The sequence below is a fragment of the Drosophila mojavensis genome, unplaced genomic scaffold (assembly GCF_018153725.1).
Source record: "Drosophila mojavensis isolate 15081-1352.22 unplaced genomic scaffold, ASM1815372v1 contig_36, whole genome shotgun sequence".
Lineage (NCBI taxonomy): Eukaryota > Metazoa > Arthropoda > Insecta > Diptera > Drosophilidae > Drosophila > Drosophila mojavensis.
In genome coordinates this window covers 17,964,612-17,982,567 of record NW_025318858.1, presented here as the reverse complement: position 1 = coordinate 17,982,567, position 17,956 = coordinate 17,964,612, and the positions used below count along the sequence as shown (strand labels likewise).

The window sequence follows — 17,956 nt, the reverse complement described above, 5'->3', positions numbered from 1 at the left end:
TAGTTATGGGACGTTTGGCATTCCTTTATGTATGCTCGCACATTTGCTGTGAAGGAAGTGTTTGGGCCAGAGTGGGATGTCTTTATGTATTGGTTGTAGCTGCTCCGGCAGCTGCTTTCGCTACTGCAGCTGCTGCTGCTGTTGTTCCTGCTGTTGCTGTTGCTGCTGCTGCTGTTCCTTCTGCTATTCTTGAATTTTATGCTGCCACAGGTAGTGGGTGGGATGGGCCTGGGCTGGTTTGCGGCTTCCTTGGGTGGGTGGCTCGATTTAAGCTGGCTTCGTGCGGTGCCCAGGCGGTGTAGCTCCCCGCTGTATGCTTAACGTGGGCGCTCGGGCACAATGCGTTTTGATTGATGTTGGCTGTTCGCTGGATGCTTCCTGTTTTGCTTCTCGCTTGCTTACAATCAATTTAAATGCGCCGTTGTGCATTGTAAAAAGTTCCTTTTTGCTGTTGTCGGCCAAATCGTTATGTGAGGCCATAAAAATGGAATAGTGGGACACATGCACACACACATACACACAGAGAGAGAGAGAGAGAGGGAGAGAGAGTAAGACAGAGAAGAGGAGAGGATGAAGCGCTTGAAATTGATGCTGTTTGCTTTGGTAGGTGTTGCACTTGCCCCACAGCCCCAAATGCAACTTGATGCAGGTTTCCTTCTGTTACGTTGCAGCTTCTGTTGTTGTTGTTGAGCTGAGCAAGCCAAATCGTTTATCATCTTTATAGCCAGCTCTATGTGCAGTGGGGCTAATCGAAGCCTGAATATCGGCTCTGGCTACAAAGGACAGATACAAGACTTTGTCCTTCCATAAATAACAGCAACACGAATCAATCAAGTCTTAAGACAGCCCAGGGGGAGCTGGCCGGAGAAAAAGAAGCAGCGGCCGGGCATGATTGAATCCAAGCATTATTCGAGTTTATTTCAGATTTCAATTTGCAATTTCCTTTTTTGTGTGTCATTAAAATATAAAGAGATTATTGCGTGTTGCACTTGTCCAAATATGTTTTAAAAAATTTATTTTTAATATAATAAAAAATACATATATATAAAATATGAATTATAACTTCAGAATATCATGAAACTTTAATATATTATTATTTATTCAACAAAAATATTTTATAATAAACTAATTTCTGATATTTTAATAAAAAAGATTGTATATGTATTTATTATTTTATTATAAATTCTGTTACTAAATGAAATTTATTTTATTTTTTGTTATTGTTATTCTGTTTCTTAGTATCGACATTTTTTTTTTTTAAGAATTTGAAGAAATTAAGAATGATTTATTTGTCAACTATAATTGAAAGATATAAAAGTCAAATTACTATTAAAATTTGATTTTATAGCAAAGACAAGAACACACTTATTTGCTTTCTAAATAAATACATTAATAAATGCATAGTTTTCACATATCAAATAAAAAATATTTATTCAGTTTTTAATACTAAGCTAACCCAAATATATATACACACTCTTTCATATATACCATATGGAAAACACCTATTTAAAATTCTTGTTCTAGTTGACATATCTAAAGCCTTGTGAAACTTTTTGAGCTTGAATTTTAACATACATAAATTAAATAAACATTTTTATTCTTGAGCTTTAAAAGAGGACTGCCGCTGCTCAACCATGAAGCACTGTACATAAATTTTCTTGAATTTTTATTTATTATTTCGCAGACAGAAAACAAAAATTTTATTCTGAAACATGCAACAACAAAAACATATATACATATATAGCAGTTGTCAATACATAATGCCATGTATTATTCATAATTGAAAAGTTTTCTATAAATTATGTAAATTTGTTTTAAATACTTGAAGCATTCTCCAAGTGTATTCGAAATTGATTTGTGACCCACATTCATTGTTAAATTCTCTCAGTTTTTTGGTTTTGGTCTATCTATTTTTTTTTTTTTTTTTTTTTTTTTTTTTTGGTAATTTTTATGAATGCGCACACAGAACTTTACTAACAAAAGTGCCAAACTGTCTACAGCAATCAGTTGGTCAATTTCTCAAAGTCAAAGCTCGCTCGAATAATGGCCTTAGTGCCCATCGCCCACTGCCACGCCTACTTTTGTGTAGCGACTAAAAGTTGTTTGCTTGTTTGTTTGCGGCGTGCACTTTTAACTCGATTAACTATTTGCAAATATTCGAATTAAAGTCATTTCTGTTATTTCCTTCTCCACTTAGTTCAGCTCGAGCTCTTCAAGTGATAATCAACTTCTCGCCTTCTAATTCCCAAGCGGTTATTGCGCAAATTGAATTGATGTCCGTTATCTTATTTTAGCCCAGTTAACTATGCGACGCACTCGAGCTAGAAATACTTCAACAAGTCGGAGTCCTTCTGGCTGTTGTTCTGTGTGAGTGAGTGTGCGTGTGTGTGTGTGTGTGTGCCGTGATTGTCGATAAGTGATGATTGATTCCTCGTTGAGCACAGATGAATGAGTATCGTTTGCCAGCCGAATGAGCCCCCTCACATTGTTTGTTTAATTCAACGCCAGTTTATTAATTTAGCTACTTACAATCGGAAATTACTCAATGCTGAGCAAGAGAAGAGGCGCATAAAGTTCTAGAATCCGCTGCTTGTTGCTGTGTTTATTTTATGCCTGATGATAAATTTGTTTATTATGTAGACTGAATTCATAAACGAATACAAAACGATGGAATAGTGATTCTGCTCGTAATTGAAACTGTGATTGGCTTTTTTGCTACAAGCTCTTTTTCATCAATACGGAGCCTTAATTAACGCCACAGGAATAAAATATTAAAATTCTGAGTGTGTTCTTTTTGGCAGCTTTCGCAACAATCAGAAAATATGGTATTTTTCATGCATATATTATATTATCGTTAATTACTATGTAGATATCCGTATTATTTTCCTGAATTATATTTTGATTTTTATATTAAATTATTGAAAGAGAGAACTTTGACAAATGCATATACATATATATTTCTATTTTATTTTTTATTTTTTTTATATTTATTTCTTTCGTTCTGGCTGCTACTATTGACTGTTTTTTATTTTAATTTAATTTGAAATTTCATTCTCATTCTCAATTTCATTCATTTAGTCAGTCTCTGTTGCTAATACTATTATGTGCACATTAAAAAGAGAAGTGTCTGAAGAAATTACTCTGATTTCCTACTTAGCGATCGAGTGTGAAACGTGAGTTCGGCTCTGGGAGAGTCGACAGTCGGCAGTCATATAAAGGCAAGTCTGCTGCACAGTTTCTTCAGTCGCTCCCCTCGTGTCTCGGTGCTCAGTCGTTAAGTGTACTGCTGAGTAGTAGACCTCTTCACCTGTTCGGCGCTGTGGTAGTAGTATTAAATATTTTAAGCAGAGCTGTAATGAATTTATTAAGCGTCATTATAATATAATTATCTTTATTTGAATGAGGTAACTATCAATGAAATTAAATATGGAGTGTCGTAAAATTTCATTTCTTCTAATGAGAAAACTGTTTATATTAACTATTAACTATAAACTTATAATAAAAAAGAAGAAATTTATACTTTTTAAATGAAAATTGTTAAACAAATGAATGAATAAAATAATAAGTTATAATCTAATAATTATTCCTTTCAAAAAAAAATTTATTTGTAAATTTGGCTATTATAAAATTAAAAATATACTGCAGCTAATGAGTTTGCTTGTGTATGTGTATGTTTTTTTCCAATTTGTTTAAATTGGTTGCACTTTGCATTATTTTGTCAGACTCTATATGCGTCTCTAAGCCAACATACACTTATTATTGTACTATTATTGTTACACATTATTTCAAACTCATCAGACTTTGCTGTTTTCTTTCTACACTCCTTCACTGTGATTTTCAATGTGTTTGTTTACAATAAATGCTTTAAATCAAACACCCGAAAGTATGCAAATGTTTTGTTGTTATTATCATTGCATATGATTATACGATAGTTCGGTCCGTTGCTCTTTATTAAATGTTTTCTTTGAGATATCAAATTTGAATTGCGTTCATACTTCACAATAATCATACAATGTTATTATATTTTCATTTGTATAACTTATACTGTCACAATTTTATTTTTCTGTCGTGCATTATGAGCTGTGGAGAATCTTCACATTAAATACAATTTTAAAAATTAACATTACTGTTGTATTAATATTTAAAGTTGCAACGAAGGAAAACTCTTAGTCATATCTCTGTGGTAATTTAAATAAAATTGCATTGATTGGAATTATGTTTAGTAAAATATATATACATGAGTGTATGCACATTAATTAATATATTATACTTGTATATGTAAATAATAGCCCTTTAAGTATGTACTCACTGAGTGAGCTGCTTTGTTGAGCAACTCTTGCTTTTAAGTCTGGCAATAATAGTTCTTCCATGAAATGCACATGAGAGAGGACTTGAATTTGAAAAACCACTAACCGAAATGCTTTTAAGCTATCTAATTCAATGGGCTCTCAAACTGTGACCGCTACAGCAATTTGTCTCCCATTCGAGTTGAACTCGAATCCGCATTGCTCGCAGCCAAATGGCAAATTCACGCAATTAAACACCAAATTGAATTATGCATATCAAATATGTGTGCAGAGTGTGTGTGTGTGTGTGTGTGTGTGTGCGTGAAGTAAACAAATTGATTTTGATTTATTTATTTATTGATGCAATGTGTGTGTACGTTCTCAATTTTTGCAGTGCCAAAAACAGAAGCAGACCAACAACAGCAGAAACAAAAAAACGAAAACAAAAAAAAAGGCGATTTCGTTGACCCAAAATGTCGGAGCTGAGCCCAACTGGATATAGTTGGTTGGTGCTGGCCTAGAAAATGTCAACATCGTGAATCATGTGCTCTACGCATTGAGGTGGAGACACACACACACAGATCGTTGCACAACACAGCAGAACAGAGAGCAAAACAGAAATCAGAACAGAACAGAACAGAAGAGAACAGAACGAACCCTATTACACTATACAACACGGTGCGAACTGTACAATGGTCATCCAGTGCACATGCGATTGCAATTGCAGTGATAGAGAGAACCGCAGCTCCTGTTTGCCACGCCTTACGCTGCGACTACGTGCCACGCCCCTGGATGCTGGCAATGATATGGAGCATCGTTTGTCCTACTATCGCCGGCTATCGAATACCTCATCAGCGCTCTACGGCAGCTGTCCCCAATTGCTGCCCGTTGGCCAAACGTGCCACAGCCATAACCAGAATCAGAGTCAGAGTCAAAGTCAGCTGCAGAATCTGAGTCGCAGCCTGGAGCAAGAGCAGGAGCAGGAGAGGGAGCGTGAGCTTAGGCCATATTCGAGTCTGGTGCGCACCAAGCACAGAAGCTCCGTGCTGTGCAACAAATGCGCGCTGTGACGAAGATACAACCTAAGCTGTGAGCATCCCGAGTCGCAACAACCGCAACTGCATCCACATCCGCAACAAGGCCGCAACAAACCAGCACCAGCAAAAGAGACAGCCGCAGCTGCAGCTGCAGTCAACGGCCCAGAGGCTCGGCAGGAGGCAGCCGCCACGCTCAGCACACCACGATATTTGTGTGCCGAGTGCCGATTTAACAACCAGCCGCTGGCCTGGTGGGTCTCATGTCCGCGTCTCTCCAATCTGCCCGCTGAACAGCCTCAAATGCCAACGACAGCAATGCCGTCACAGCCAGCAACAGCTCAGTCACAGGCCCAGGGTCAGGCACAGGCACAGTCCCAGGGCCAGGCCCAGACCCATCACTGCCATGCCCCGAATCCGGCCCGCTTTCCACTGCAGCCAGGCAGCGCCAAGCGGCATTGTGACAATTTTGGCAGTTATGCAACATTGCCCAGCATCGAACAGCAGCTCCATCATGCGCCCAGCTATGGGAATGTGGCCTGCAGTCGACATTGTGCGACCTCCTCAATGCCGCCGCAACCGGAGCCGCCGCCACCGGCCTCCAGCCTGCGCTGGTATGCGCCGGGTAGTGCCAATCCCAATGCCAACCTGAATCCCAATCCCAATCCCAGTTTGAATGCCTGTTGTTATGTTTACAATCCGACGGCCCACTACGCTCCCGAGCACTGCGTTTGCGATAATTGGTATCACCAGCACCAGCACCAGCAGCAGCAGCAGCAGCACAGAGGCATCCCGCCGCCTCCTAAGCCACTTATGCCCAATGGCGGCTGCTACTTGGGTGAGTAATGAGCCTGCCCTGCAGTCCACTGCAATCCACTGAAGTGCGCGCTGTTTTCGATTTAATCAACTTTCAATTGTCCGTGCCGCAGGCTTTGACGCTGCCCACCATCCCAGCCACATCACCGACGAGGAGGACTCGGCGTTTCCTGCACTCGCCGATCGTGAGTTCCATTTGCTGCATCGCAACATCCCAGCGCTGCGTCGCACGGGTGTGGACACAACACGCATACGACAGGTAAGGCAGCCAGGACAGCAGCACGTCCAATTATCGCTCTAACTGCCTGTCAAAGCGAATAACTCTCGACTAACTGCATTTGCCGTGCACTACATTCACCGCAGTACTTTTACCCGGACGGCGGCTGGGGCTGGATCATCTGTGGCGTCTCCTTTCTGGTGCACATTCTCACCACGGGCCTCCAGCTCAGCTATGGCCTGTTGCTGTTCTATGCCGTGCAGCATTTGCATAACACAGGTGGAATAGGTAAGTCGAGTCAAGCACATGAAAGAGGTGAAAACCTTGACAGGCTCTATGTCAGATATTTCGAATTGCTTAAGTGAAACAGTTGAATGTAGAATGTTTTATAATTTAGTATATAGTTGACAAGCTATCTACTCTTAAAGTATTACAATAATATATATACTTTTATAAATTAATATAAAATACTATAAAACAAGTAAATAAATAAATTAATAAATTAGAGTATATATTACTTTTTATGTATTATAAAAAAAAATAATAATTATATTTTATATTTTTCGTTAAAAATAGTACAATTTTTTTATATACAATATATTTAAATAAATAATATTTTTTATATTTTTTTTTACCGACATTGTTAAATAACTACTTTGGTTTACTTTAGAAGTCAACGCTTTTTATGTTTTAAATCTCCGATTTTATGTAAATGTATGTATTTTATGTAAACTAATTAATTCTATTCTAACTTCACTTTCATCGTTTCATCATCGTTTTCGGCTAATGAAGTTCAGTTCTATAGAACATTTCAGGCATTGCTTGAGTTTAGTTTGTCGAAACTTCAGGCTACAATTTATTTAAAACTTTGTATTCACAATTCAAGCAACCTGAAACAATACCAAAGGGCACCTTTTGATATTGACCTCAATTTACTTGTGAATTTGAATTGATGATGAAGTTAGTCTACTTTCAACTTACCTTAGTCTTGTTTTCTAGTCTTGTTTTAAGTCTTGCTGACTTACTATAAACAATTAAACTCACAATTTAAGAGAGTTTTTATGGTACGAAAAGATGTGCCTTAGCAAACTTTTAATTTGATTGATTCCTTTGAGGCTGTCCATCCAGCTTTGATTCCAACAGGAAACAATAGGCTTAGTGAAATTTTAAATTTGTGAACTGGTATGAGCTTGGTATAGAAATAAATAAAATCAATTAATTTCATCTATATACAATTAACAAAATTCTTAATAATACCCAACATTAAGAAAAAAAAAAAATAAATAAATAATAATAAAAAATAAAATAAAACAAATAAATAAAAAAAATAAATAATAAAAATAAAACAGAAATATTTTATAAAATTGATACTCATAAAATACAATTATTATTAATTATTTAATATATCATGTTATTATTTACATATATTTCTTACTGAGTTCCATTAAAATATTCACCCTAATATAGAAATGCGCTAAATTTAATCTCAAATTGAAATTTTAAACCGTAACAGAAATCCAGAATTATTTACTAAAATTTTATTATTGTGTACCAGAAGTTCAAAAATTAATTAGCCTCTGAGAATTTGTATGTCTTCTATTTCATGTATTTATATACCCAAAAACGAAACAAAAATAATTATGAAATTCCTTTGCAGAGCTCTTGGGCGCTCTGAGCTGGTCCATCTCGATGCTGGCCATACCGTTTGTGGTCTCTCTGTGCCGGAAACGCTCCATACGTCTGCTCTCGATTGTGGGGGGCCTTGTGATGCCGCTGGGCATTCTGTTCACATCATTTGCCACGGAATTCGGTCAGGTTGTTTTTAGCTATGGTGCGTATATAAAGTCTATAAGTTATATATTTGTATGTCAGAGAGGGGGAAGAGTGGGGAATATACTTAAGCTGTATGCCGGAAGTGCTGCTCACCATTTGGGTTTGCTTGGCAGGCATCGTCTTTGGCATCGGCGTTTCCATGGTGCGTGAAGCCTCCACCGTGATGCTGGGCAATTACTTTAAGCGTCGCCGGCAATTCGTCGAAATGGTGGCCATGTCCGGCGAGGGCGTTGGCATCGCTTTGTTCTCCGTCATCCTGAAGGAGGGCGTGGGCAAGGCCGGCTGGCGCCTGGGACTGCAAATCGTTGCCGCACTCACGGCGCTCAGCTTTTTCATGGGCCTCATGTATCGACCGGCCTCCCTATACCATCCGCAACGCCGTGCCATTCAACATCTCAAAAATCAACGCAAAAAGGTGAGTAAAGAGAGAGAGAGAGAGAGAGAAAGAGAGAGAGAGAGAGAGAGAGAGAGAGAGAGAGAGAGAGAAAGAGAGCGAGAGCGAGCCATATGAAGCCCTATTGTTGTTGACTGTGACTTTTGTGTTTAGCTGCGCGAGAAGAAGCCCAAACTGACGCAGGAAGTGGAGTCACCCACTAAATACTTATTCCTGGACATATCATCATTGAAATCGGCGACAGTTAAGATCCTATTGATGACTTCCAGTGTGGCTGCCTTTGGCATCTATACGCCCATGTTCCTGATGGTGAGTGAAATTCAATTTCGTCTAACGCCAATTTTACAGCTTTCCTTTTGTCCACTAGGCCCTCAATGCTGCCAAGGAGGGCTCCGATGTACAGGAGCTGGTGCTGCTGCAAACCTTTCTGGGCATCTCCATGGCTCTGGGCGTTGTGCTGGCCGGCGCTCTGCTGCGGCGCTGCTTTGTCATACGACAATTTGTGATCAATACAAAAATTGTTGCGCAGGTAAGTCATGAAGAGTTTTTGATTTTGATATTCTTGATATGTCGTTGTGCTTGTGAATAGCTACAGATTTGGCCATATAAGTTATATATATATTCCTATATTTATATATTGAACAACTGCTAATAAAGTGCCTGATTGATTAAGTGAACAAAAAATATCTTCAAAGCGAATTTGATTCAATTATTTAACGATTGGTAATGACTGACTAATATATCAGAATATAGCTAACATATATATAATATATAATATAATATATATGCCAACTTAAGAGAGAAAGATTCAGCCACTATAAAATATTGCTGTTTGGGTGGTTATTTAATTACCTAATTGATTGACATCAGCAAATTCGAAAATAAATAAAACTGAATCCTAATTAATAATACATATTAAAAAAATTATTTGGATTGATAGATTAATATGCTACCAAAGACATTTAAAGTCAACTTGGCAGAAAAGTTCAGATTATATGAATAGACTAAAGTGGCTAAATTGATTGATTGATTGATTGACTGACGGCGAAACATATGTTATATATGTCGAATAGAAAAAGGTATTTATTTAGCATGATTGATTGATTGATTGACAGCGAAACATACTAGCGATATGATTTCAAATAGACAAATAGAGTTTATTTATCCTGGTTGATTGACTGACCGATAAACACATTTGGTAACCGTTATGTTTGTCAAAATGAAAACCAAGCATACAAAAATTGAGTGCAGAGCTTAATTTATGGGACCAATTGATTGATTAAGTGTATTATTGATTAAGTGTATGTTTGCATGATAAGCACATTTGAGAACTTTTGAAATTGAAATAAAACAGCTTTTTCGTCTATTGAAAATTAGTTAATTTATTTAAATTTACGTACCTACGTACCTACTTATTGACTGCAAAACTACAAATTGAAACTAAGCCAAACCACGCGAACGTGGCTAACTAATTGCCATATTAAAATATAAATTATTTTACATTTTAAAATCCGTAACTTCGCTAATATGACTTTGCGGGTGGGCAATGCTGGAAAGCTGAAATATTTATTAACATACAGAGCTGGTGGGCATCCAATCTAGATGCCCATATCTAAGTTGAAAACTTAATTAAATTCAACTCTTTCGTTCCATTTGCAGCTGTTTATATCCATTGTGGCGCTGGCCATACTATTCCTATCCTTTGTCATGGGCTACAAAGGACTCTGCATACTCAGCTGGCTGTACGGCATCGGGCTGGGTGGCTTTCAGTACTCGCTGAAGATTTTGGCACTGGAGCGCATCAAGCTGAAGCACTTCTCAAAGGCCTGGGGTAGGTGTTCACCCTTGCCCCTACGGCTCTCAATCGGATTTAATGTCTCGCTTAACTTCTGCTTTGCAGGCTTCATACGGGGCGTCGAGTCGGTGCCCGTGCTGATTAGTGTGCCCCTCACCTCGTTTCTGAATGACTATTCGCTGAAGTATGGACGAGCTGGCTATTATATATGCTCTGCGGCGGCTGCTATCTCGGGCATCATCATCTTCTTCATTAGCGAGTCGCAGGACCAGCAGCATCAGCAGCGCGGCAATCTCAATGGGCATCGGCCGACGCCGATGCTGATGCGGCACTCCTCGGCGCGCCACCATCGGCCGAACCTGCACTTGGATTATGGCTATGGCGAATATCCCGCTCCCGATTTGCTCAGCCGTAGCTGCATTAGTTTGAATCAAATGGAGCCTTATCTGCAGGCCAGCAATCCCCACTATTGTCAACGTCACATGCTGCAACAGCCGCTTGCCACGCCCACGCCCACGCCACATCATCATCATCTGCCTGTCCAGCATATGCATTCGCATTTACATCAGCATCCCCATCCCCATCCGCATCCGCATCCGCATCAGCACTCACACCAGCATCCACAGCCGCATTCACATCCGCATCCGCATCCACATCCGCATCCTCATCCCCAGCAGCTGGGCTGCCACAATCTGGACATGCAACCGGCCCGCCTGCCCTATCAGCTGGGCCAGGGCAGCATCGGCGCCAAGATGGGCAAGCGACTGCAGCGCAGCCTCTCCTTCATCCAGCAGCACAACTGCTGCGACGGCCAGATGTACTGTAGCTGGCACAGCACCTACGAGCTCGGCTGTCGCAGGTCGCCCAAGTAAGTAAGATCGATGCACTTGATATCTGGCGAGCAAGAGCTGCTTGTACCTAATTAGTGTTTACGGCTAAAGGCTGGCTTTGCTAAAGCCAGTATTAGTGCTAAATTAGATAAGCCAATCAAGCTATTTTACAGCGGGACTCTAATCAAAGTTGTACAGACAGATAGTTTGATTCTTTTTCGTATATTTAATTTGAGAATAAACATATTAAAGCTAACCTCCATATATATTAGCGGTATATCAATGCTAGATTCGCTTAGCAAATCTCCACTTGTAATTCCCATACCTCAGATTGATTTTTGAGAGTTCATTAGTAAAGCATGAGTTTGACAGCACCTTGCTTCACTGAAAGCAAACCTTTTTCTTTTCGTTTCTATCATCAATTTACAGCATGAAATGTAAAAAAAGGAACGTCCATCCTTCACTTGCTGGCATCAGAATGTTTCTTGCTTACAAATTGCAGTGGCGTTATCCTTACAGTTTAGTTTGTATGCTTAACAGATCTGAAATAAGTCAATTAGTTGGTCAGTCAGTCAGTTAATTAGTGAACCATGCTTACGTCAATCAGTCAGTAAATCATTCAACCAGTTAGGCAATCAATTAGTCAGTAAATCATTTAGTCAATTAGACGACTTATCACTTGGCGTGTCAGTCAATCAGACATACAGCGAGTAAGCGAATGAGTCAATCACAAGCTGAATGAAACAGTAAATCAGTCAAAACTTATATGTCAATACCATTATGCAAATCAGTCAATCAATTGACGAGTCAATCAATTAATCAAATATTATACAATCAGCCTTTAAATGACTTACTTTAGTCGTCAGTCAATCAGTCAATTATTTAATTAAAATAATTGTGTGTGCCAGTTTTTAAAAGCAGTCAATCAATAAAAATCAACTTAAGCAAAATAACATGCATATTCAGTCAATCTAACACAAATTCATTCAGGCATTTAGTCATTCAGTCATTGATTAATCAATTATTACTTCAATCAGCATTTTATTGCTGACTCAGATAGTCAATCAATCTTTGATTGAGCATGCCGTTTCAAAAGTTTCTCAGTTAGTCACTCAATTAATCATCAATCTCTTTACAAGTCGATTTGAGTCTTACAATCAATCATTAGTTCAATCAAAAGTCATCAGTCAACGAGGCTATAAGATATTTAATATTATGAGGTTAATCAATCAATCATTAACTAAAACTGAAATAATCAAAAGCGGACCCAAGTAGTCTGTATATCAGTCAATCATTGATTGAAAGACTCGAAGCTTAATAGATATAAATGCTACAAGAATATTTATTAATATTTTATATTTTTAAGCAAATGTAATATTTCTTAAGCAAGAATTTCCCACAGAATTTATTAAATGGGTAAATGAACTTCTGATAATAATACTCGAATATTTGAATGATTACTTGAATGAACGAATCTGTATGCCATGCTGACTGTATGCACTTGACGGCAATCGAGGCTGAGTGCTTGCATTCGGCCTGATTAGGTTTTTCGGTAATGTGCAATGGGTGGGCGGCATGGATTGGCTAGTTAACGGGTAACTGACGTTCAATTATCCAAACTACTGACGCGCTGGTGGCAAATGCCGTGAAGCCTTCGAAAGGCAATGGTAGTTGTTCGGCTTCGTGTCGGCGTCAACAAAATGTCAACAACATCATTGCACTTGCACTTGCGCTATTTATGCAGCTGAAGCAGCTCTCTAGAGTGTCTCCCCATCTCACTCGCTCACCCCCTCTCTCTCTCTCTCTCTGACTGTCGACGTGTTTATTTGCAGATCTCAGGACAGGCAGCCACTCATATGTACTTGCAGCCCCAGCTCGACCACGTATGGAGGAGGCGGCGGGGGCGGCGGCGGCAGTTCGGCACGCAGTCGCAGCGTGCCAGAGGGCCTATCGACCATGTCGCAGCAGTGTAACTGCCGTCATGGGGCCGGCCTGGCAGCTGGGGCTGGGCCATCCCGTGAGTTTATCTACGTGCCGCACGCCTACGCCTCATTGCAGCGAACGCCACATCGACAGAGTCGCCATGCCGGAACAGGAGCCGGAGCAGGAGCAGGAGCAGGAGCAGGAGCTGGCAGCAGCTGTCAGGCATCCAGAAGCAATCCGCAATGCCGGCTGAAGCGTTCCCAATCGCTAAGTCGTCCCGTTCATTTCGTAGAGCAAATCACCACCTCCGTCTAGGGGCGGGCGGGCAGACTTAGAGTTATTTTGTAGTGTACTCCAGTTACGTGAATCGAATTCCGAATTGTCACTTCTTTCTAGTCTTTTGTCGTAGTTAGTAGCACGTGCTAAAATCCAAGTCGAAAAATCCCACAAAGAAAAAAAAAAATTAAAAAACACAAACAACAAAAAACAAAATAAAAATCGCAACTTGATGAATTTTCTAAAAACTCTAAACCTATTATGATATACAATACTATTCTGTGCGGTTTCAGCGCATTGAATTTGTCGATTTCTAAAACATAAACTAAGATTAATAAAACTCACACAAACGCTCTCACATTCACACACTCATACTGTTAGCAGACGAAAAGCTTTATCATTGTCTCAATACAAAAGTATTTAAATGAACTTTGCTACCAGGCAAAATATTATCATAACAAAAGAAAACGCAACAAAGAACAAACAACAGAAGAATAAAATAAAAATCGAAAGATAAATATTAACGAACGAATAAACAAAGAGGCCAAACACCAGAGCGGGTCGAACACATATTAAATGGTCCATTTTAATACAAGCATACAAATTATCCACCGATACCAATACGAAATATACTCGAGTCGTGCCAATTATACGGGCGACGGCACACTTTCAGTACTTTATTTTTAAATTGAATATTTCATATATGCATACATATTTATATATGCATATGTATATGTAGTTGGCCGCGTGCGAAAATACTCGAAGCACTTTTGCCAATTTTACCATTCGTTGTGGGATTGAGCCTTATTTTAAAGCGCATACTAAGATAATACAGTGATATCAATAATATCACATTGATGTCATCATTTTAACTCCAAGCAGCAAGGTAACTAATTAAAAGCCAACTTAATCGTAAAAGGGACATATGTGCAAATACTTAAACAGAATTGAGTTAAGACAAGGAGCGAACCGAAATTAAATTTGAATTGTAAATTCAACAATTAAATCAGGCGCAAATTCAATTATATTCGACATAAACTAAGCCTTTAATTCATTAAATTAATGAATGAACTAAAAATACAATTGAAATATCTACGGTATACCGAAGATCGTATACCCTTGCAGACAAGTTGAGAAATCTTTGTTATGGGTTGAGAGAAATTTAATATGGATTTAATGTAGTTGAAATAGTTGATAAGAATGATTGTCTGTTAAGGAACGTAACATAGACAATATTTGTCTATCCTAATTTTCCAATTTTATTTAGATAACTTCAGAAAAAAAAAAATTGAGTTAAGCCTTTTCATTTTCTTTGAGCCATTATGATATACAAGTTTAAGGTTTCTCATTTATGTTTGCTTATATCTATGTTAAATTAATCAACAGTAAATTTAGATTACTTTTGGCAGTGACCGACGAGAAATGATTCTAAACTCAATTACTAACCATCTAATACTTGTTGCATCTAATACTTTTCCGCTCTCCACTGTCATTTGCTGCGGAAATAAAGTTCTCAAACCACGAAAGTTGATTTAAGTAAGACCAAAGTTTTGCCACACTAAATGACTTTTCCAATATGAGCACGCATCGAAGCGGAAGCTGAAAAGTGATTTCTGGATTTGCGTAAACAAATTTTCAAAAGACTTATGACTTATGCTCGTTGAGGAGAGGGATAGGCCAAAACTTAAAGCTATATGCACTCCATGATAATCAAAACTAAATGATTGCTTAAATAAACAAATCTAATAACACATGTCAGATTAGGTAAGCAAGAATCACGCCTAAGCTAAACCATCTTAATTTCAAAAAGTTCTCCAAAAGTAAAAAAAAAAAAATAAAATAAATTCCGTTCCTTCACTAAAAACATAAATTAAAATTTCAAATAAATCATATTATGTGCCAATAATAGCATTAGTAAAATATTATGAATATATTCTCATATTATACTTATATTATAGGACTTCTAATCCCAATGAAAATGGGAAATCGGGGTATTATTGTTTTCGTTTACTTTTAGATTCTAGATCCAACATATATACGAAACCATTAATGAAATTTAATTTTATCTCAGAATTTTTTACAGGCTATGTTAGCTCAAATATACTAAATTTTTAACAAATTCAGTTAACATTTCAATTAAAGTAATTAGACCATAGGTGAAATAAATAGAAATGCCAGCTGAATTATGAATGAACCAACTACCGCATTCCACTCAAATTCTATTCAAATATGTTAAATTGTTGGCTAATTTGCACTTGTCACTTTGCCATCAACAAAACATTGTAAAACAATTTCGCTCCCGTTATGCGTCAACACCTGTCCTATCGCAGTGATATATTGTAGCTCAGCACAGGGGGGACAGTATTTAATGCGGGCTTGGTAATTTATTGATAGATATATGACACAGTCTGCAGGGGTATCCATAATACGCAAAATTTGCCTTGAGCAACACCAACAAACTGCCAAAATATGCAATAAAAAATACTATAAAATAAATGTCAAAAACGGACAAACTAAAATTTTCGATGTCATAAAAACAAAACGCGTAATTACATATAAAACTCAAAAAAAAAAAAAAAGACTTTTCATTTTCTTTTGGTGCAACGCAATTCGCGCCATTTGTGTTCAGTGCAAAAAGTTTGCATAAATTTAACATAAATTATTTACACACACACAAACACTCACACTCACATACACACACACATACACTAACACACGCACTCAAACATAATTCATGCATATCTAAATGCGCCAATCTACGCTCGAAACAAAATACTATTTCAATTTGTCAAAAAAAAAACTAAAAGTAAATTAAAAAGAAAATAAAACTATTTAACTTAAGGTAAAATTGTAGTTAAAAACACAAATAAATTAATGTTTATTACATTAGATATGCAAATTTTTGAACTAGGCGCCGTTGCGAGATCTTCTCGTTGGCTACTCATAAAACTTGTACTTTAATAATTGAACTTGTAACTCTTTATCATTGGTAGCTTAGTGATAAATGTTAAAATAAAGCAAATAGAAAATCGTAAATCGCAAAGCCTCTAATTCTGGGTCTCAGCTGCAAATTGAATGAGCCGCCGCAGGAGTGGAAATTAAATTCACAGCTCGGGGTTAGCCACGGATCGCCCAGGGCCTTTGGGCGGAGTCAAAAACCGCAATAAACTTTTATTTATTACGTGCTAAAAATTAATAAAATCCTAGACCCGAAAAGGTTCACGCAAATGTCATATTTTATTTATTAATTAATGGCATTAACATAAAGCGTCAATTTGTGCGAGCGAAAATACACGCCTACACACACGCCCACACACACACGACTCTAATGCCAGGCGATTAAAAACTTTGACCCCAAAGCGAAGTTGAAGTCAGGCTCCATTTCCGTTTTATAATATGTACATATAGCCCGCAGCAACGTTATGGAACGTGCCTAGACTACAAAACAGTCGACAACAACAACAGCAATCGAGACAGGAACAGCAACAACAGCAACAATAACAATGGGCGACGGCGTCAATGACATGCTCAATTTTTCATGCATTATGCTGGCGCACTGTGCGTATGCTTAATATTTGCCTGATATTGACTTGGACACAAAGCACAGTTAAGCTCGGCAATATTTGCGCCGTTAACTGAGGCAGGCCAACAGCGCTGAGCAGGCACCACGGGCAGGCAGCCCGTCGAGAAGACCTCGACAGTGAAGCCGTAAAGCCAGCCCAAAATGCTGAAGACAATTTGTGCCGCCAGCCAGAGAATTTATATAAATGTCTTACGACTCATACAACTATGCCAAATATGTGTGTGCCATAAATACAAACAGCTGAAAAGGTAACTGTATTGTAGGTCTATCTGTGTGCGTGTGTGTGTGTGTTTTGCGTGTTGGCTCGAGTCCCAATTCAGAGCATTTCCCTTTAATTATTCAGTTTGTAGCTGCAAAACTCTCACGTCGATTGAGATCAGTATAGAAAATTTATAAATGACATTTTAAATTACAATTTCGATTTGAGTGTAAATTTGTAATCAATTAAAGCTAAGTAAAATATGTGCTAGACGAAGGAGCAATGGGTCAGGTAAATGTGCGATGTGCTTTTTAAGGGAGAGAGGAAGGGAGAAAGAGAGAGAGATTGGAGAGAGGGCATAAAGATAAAAGTTTTCAGAGCACTTTAGTTGAAATAGGGAATTGAGATTTCATCGAGTGACTGAGTTGTATGAGTGACTAATGGAACTAAATTGTAGATCAAACATACATATATGAAGACAGCACTTAATAAAGTATTCGGCAGGACTTTCTCATTTTTATAAATGACATTTTATTTATAATTGGCATTTGTAAATGCTTCTTGCTATTCTACATAATCAGGCTAGAAAGATGGAGGAATGTATTTTACATAGGCATAAGAAAAAAATTATTTAAGATATAAATTATATATATAAATATAAATAATATATATAAAAAAAAAAAAAAAAAAAAAATCTTCCAAATCTCACAGAATATAATATATGTAGATGAAGATGTATATATGTATGTATAAATTAATATTAATTCAAA

General features: G+C 37.9%; 1 protein-coding gene across 1 annotated transcript in view; it reads left to right on the top strand.

Moving 5' to 3' along the window:
• The window catches only part of LOC6577177, a 37,418-nt gene extending 22,223 nt beyond the window's left edge, over positions 1-15,195 (top strand). Inside the window, exons 3-13 of the mRNA XM_032729069.2 lie at positions 4,681-5,345; positions 5,571-6,158; positions 6,250-6,395; positions 6,500-6,641; positions 8,011-8,184; positions 8,300-8,601; positions 8,734-8,889; positions 8,948-9,109; positions 10,240-10,411; positions 10,481-11,243; positions 13,038-15,195. Of these exons, the coding sequence (XP_032584960.1) occupies positions 4,979-5,345; positions 5,571-6,158; positions 6,250-6,395; positions 6,500-6,641; positions 8,011-8,184; positions 8,300-8,601; positions 8,734-8,889; positions 8,948-9,109; positions 10,240-10,411; positions 10,481-11,243; positions 13,038-13,443 (3,378 nt within the window). The 5' untranslated portion in view covers positions 4,681-4,978 and the 3' untranslated portion in view covers positions 13,444-15,195. The remainder of the gene's footprint in view (positions 1-4,680; positions 5,346-5,570; positions 6,159-6,249; positions 6,396-6,499; positions 6,642-8,010; positions 8,185-8,299; positions 8,602-8,733; positions 8,890-8,947; positions 9,110-10,239; positions 10,412-10,480; positions 11,244-13,037) is intronic.
• The last annotated feature ends 2,761 nt before the right edge of the window (positions 15,196-17,956 follow it).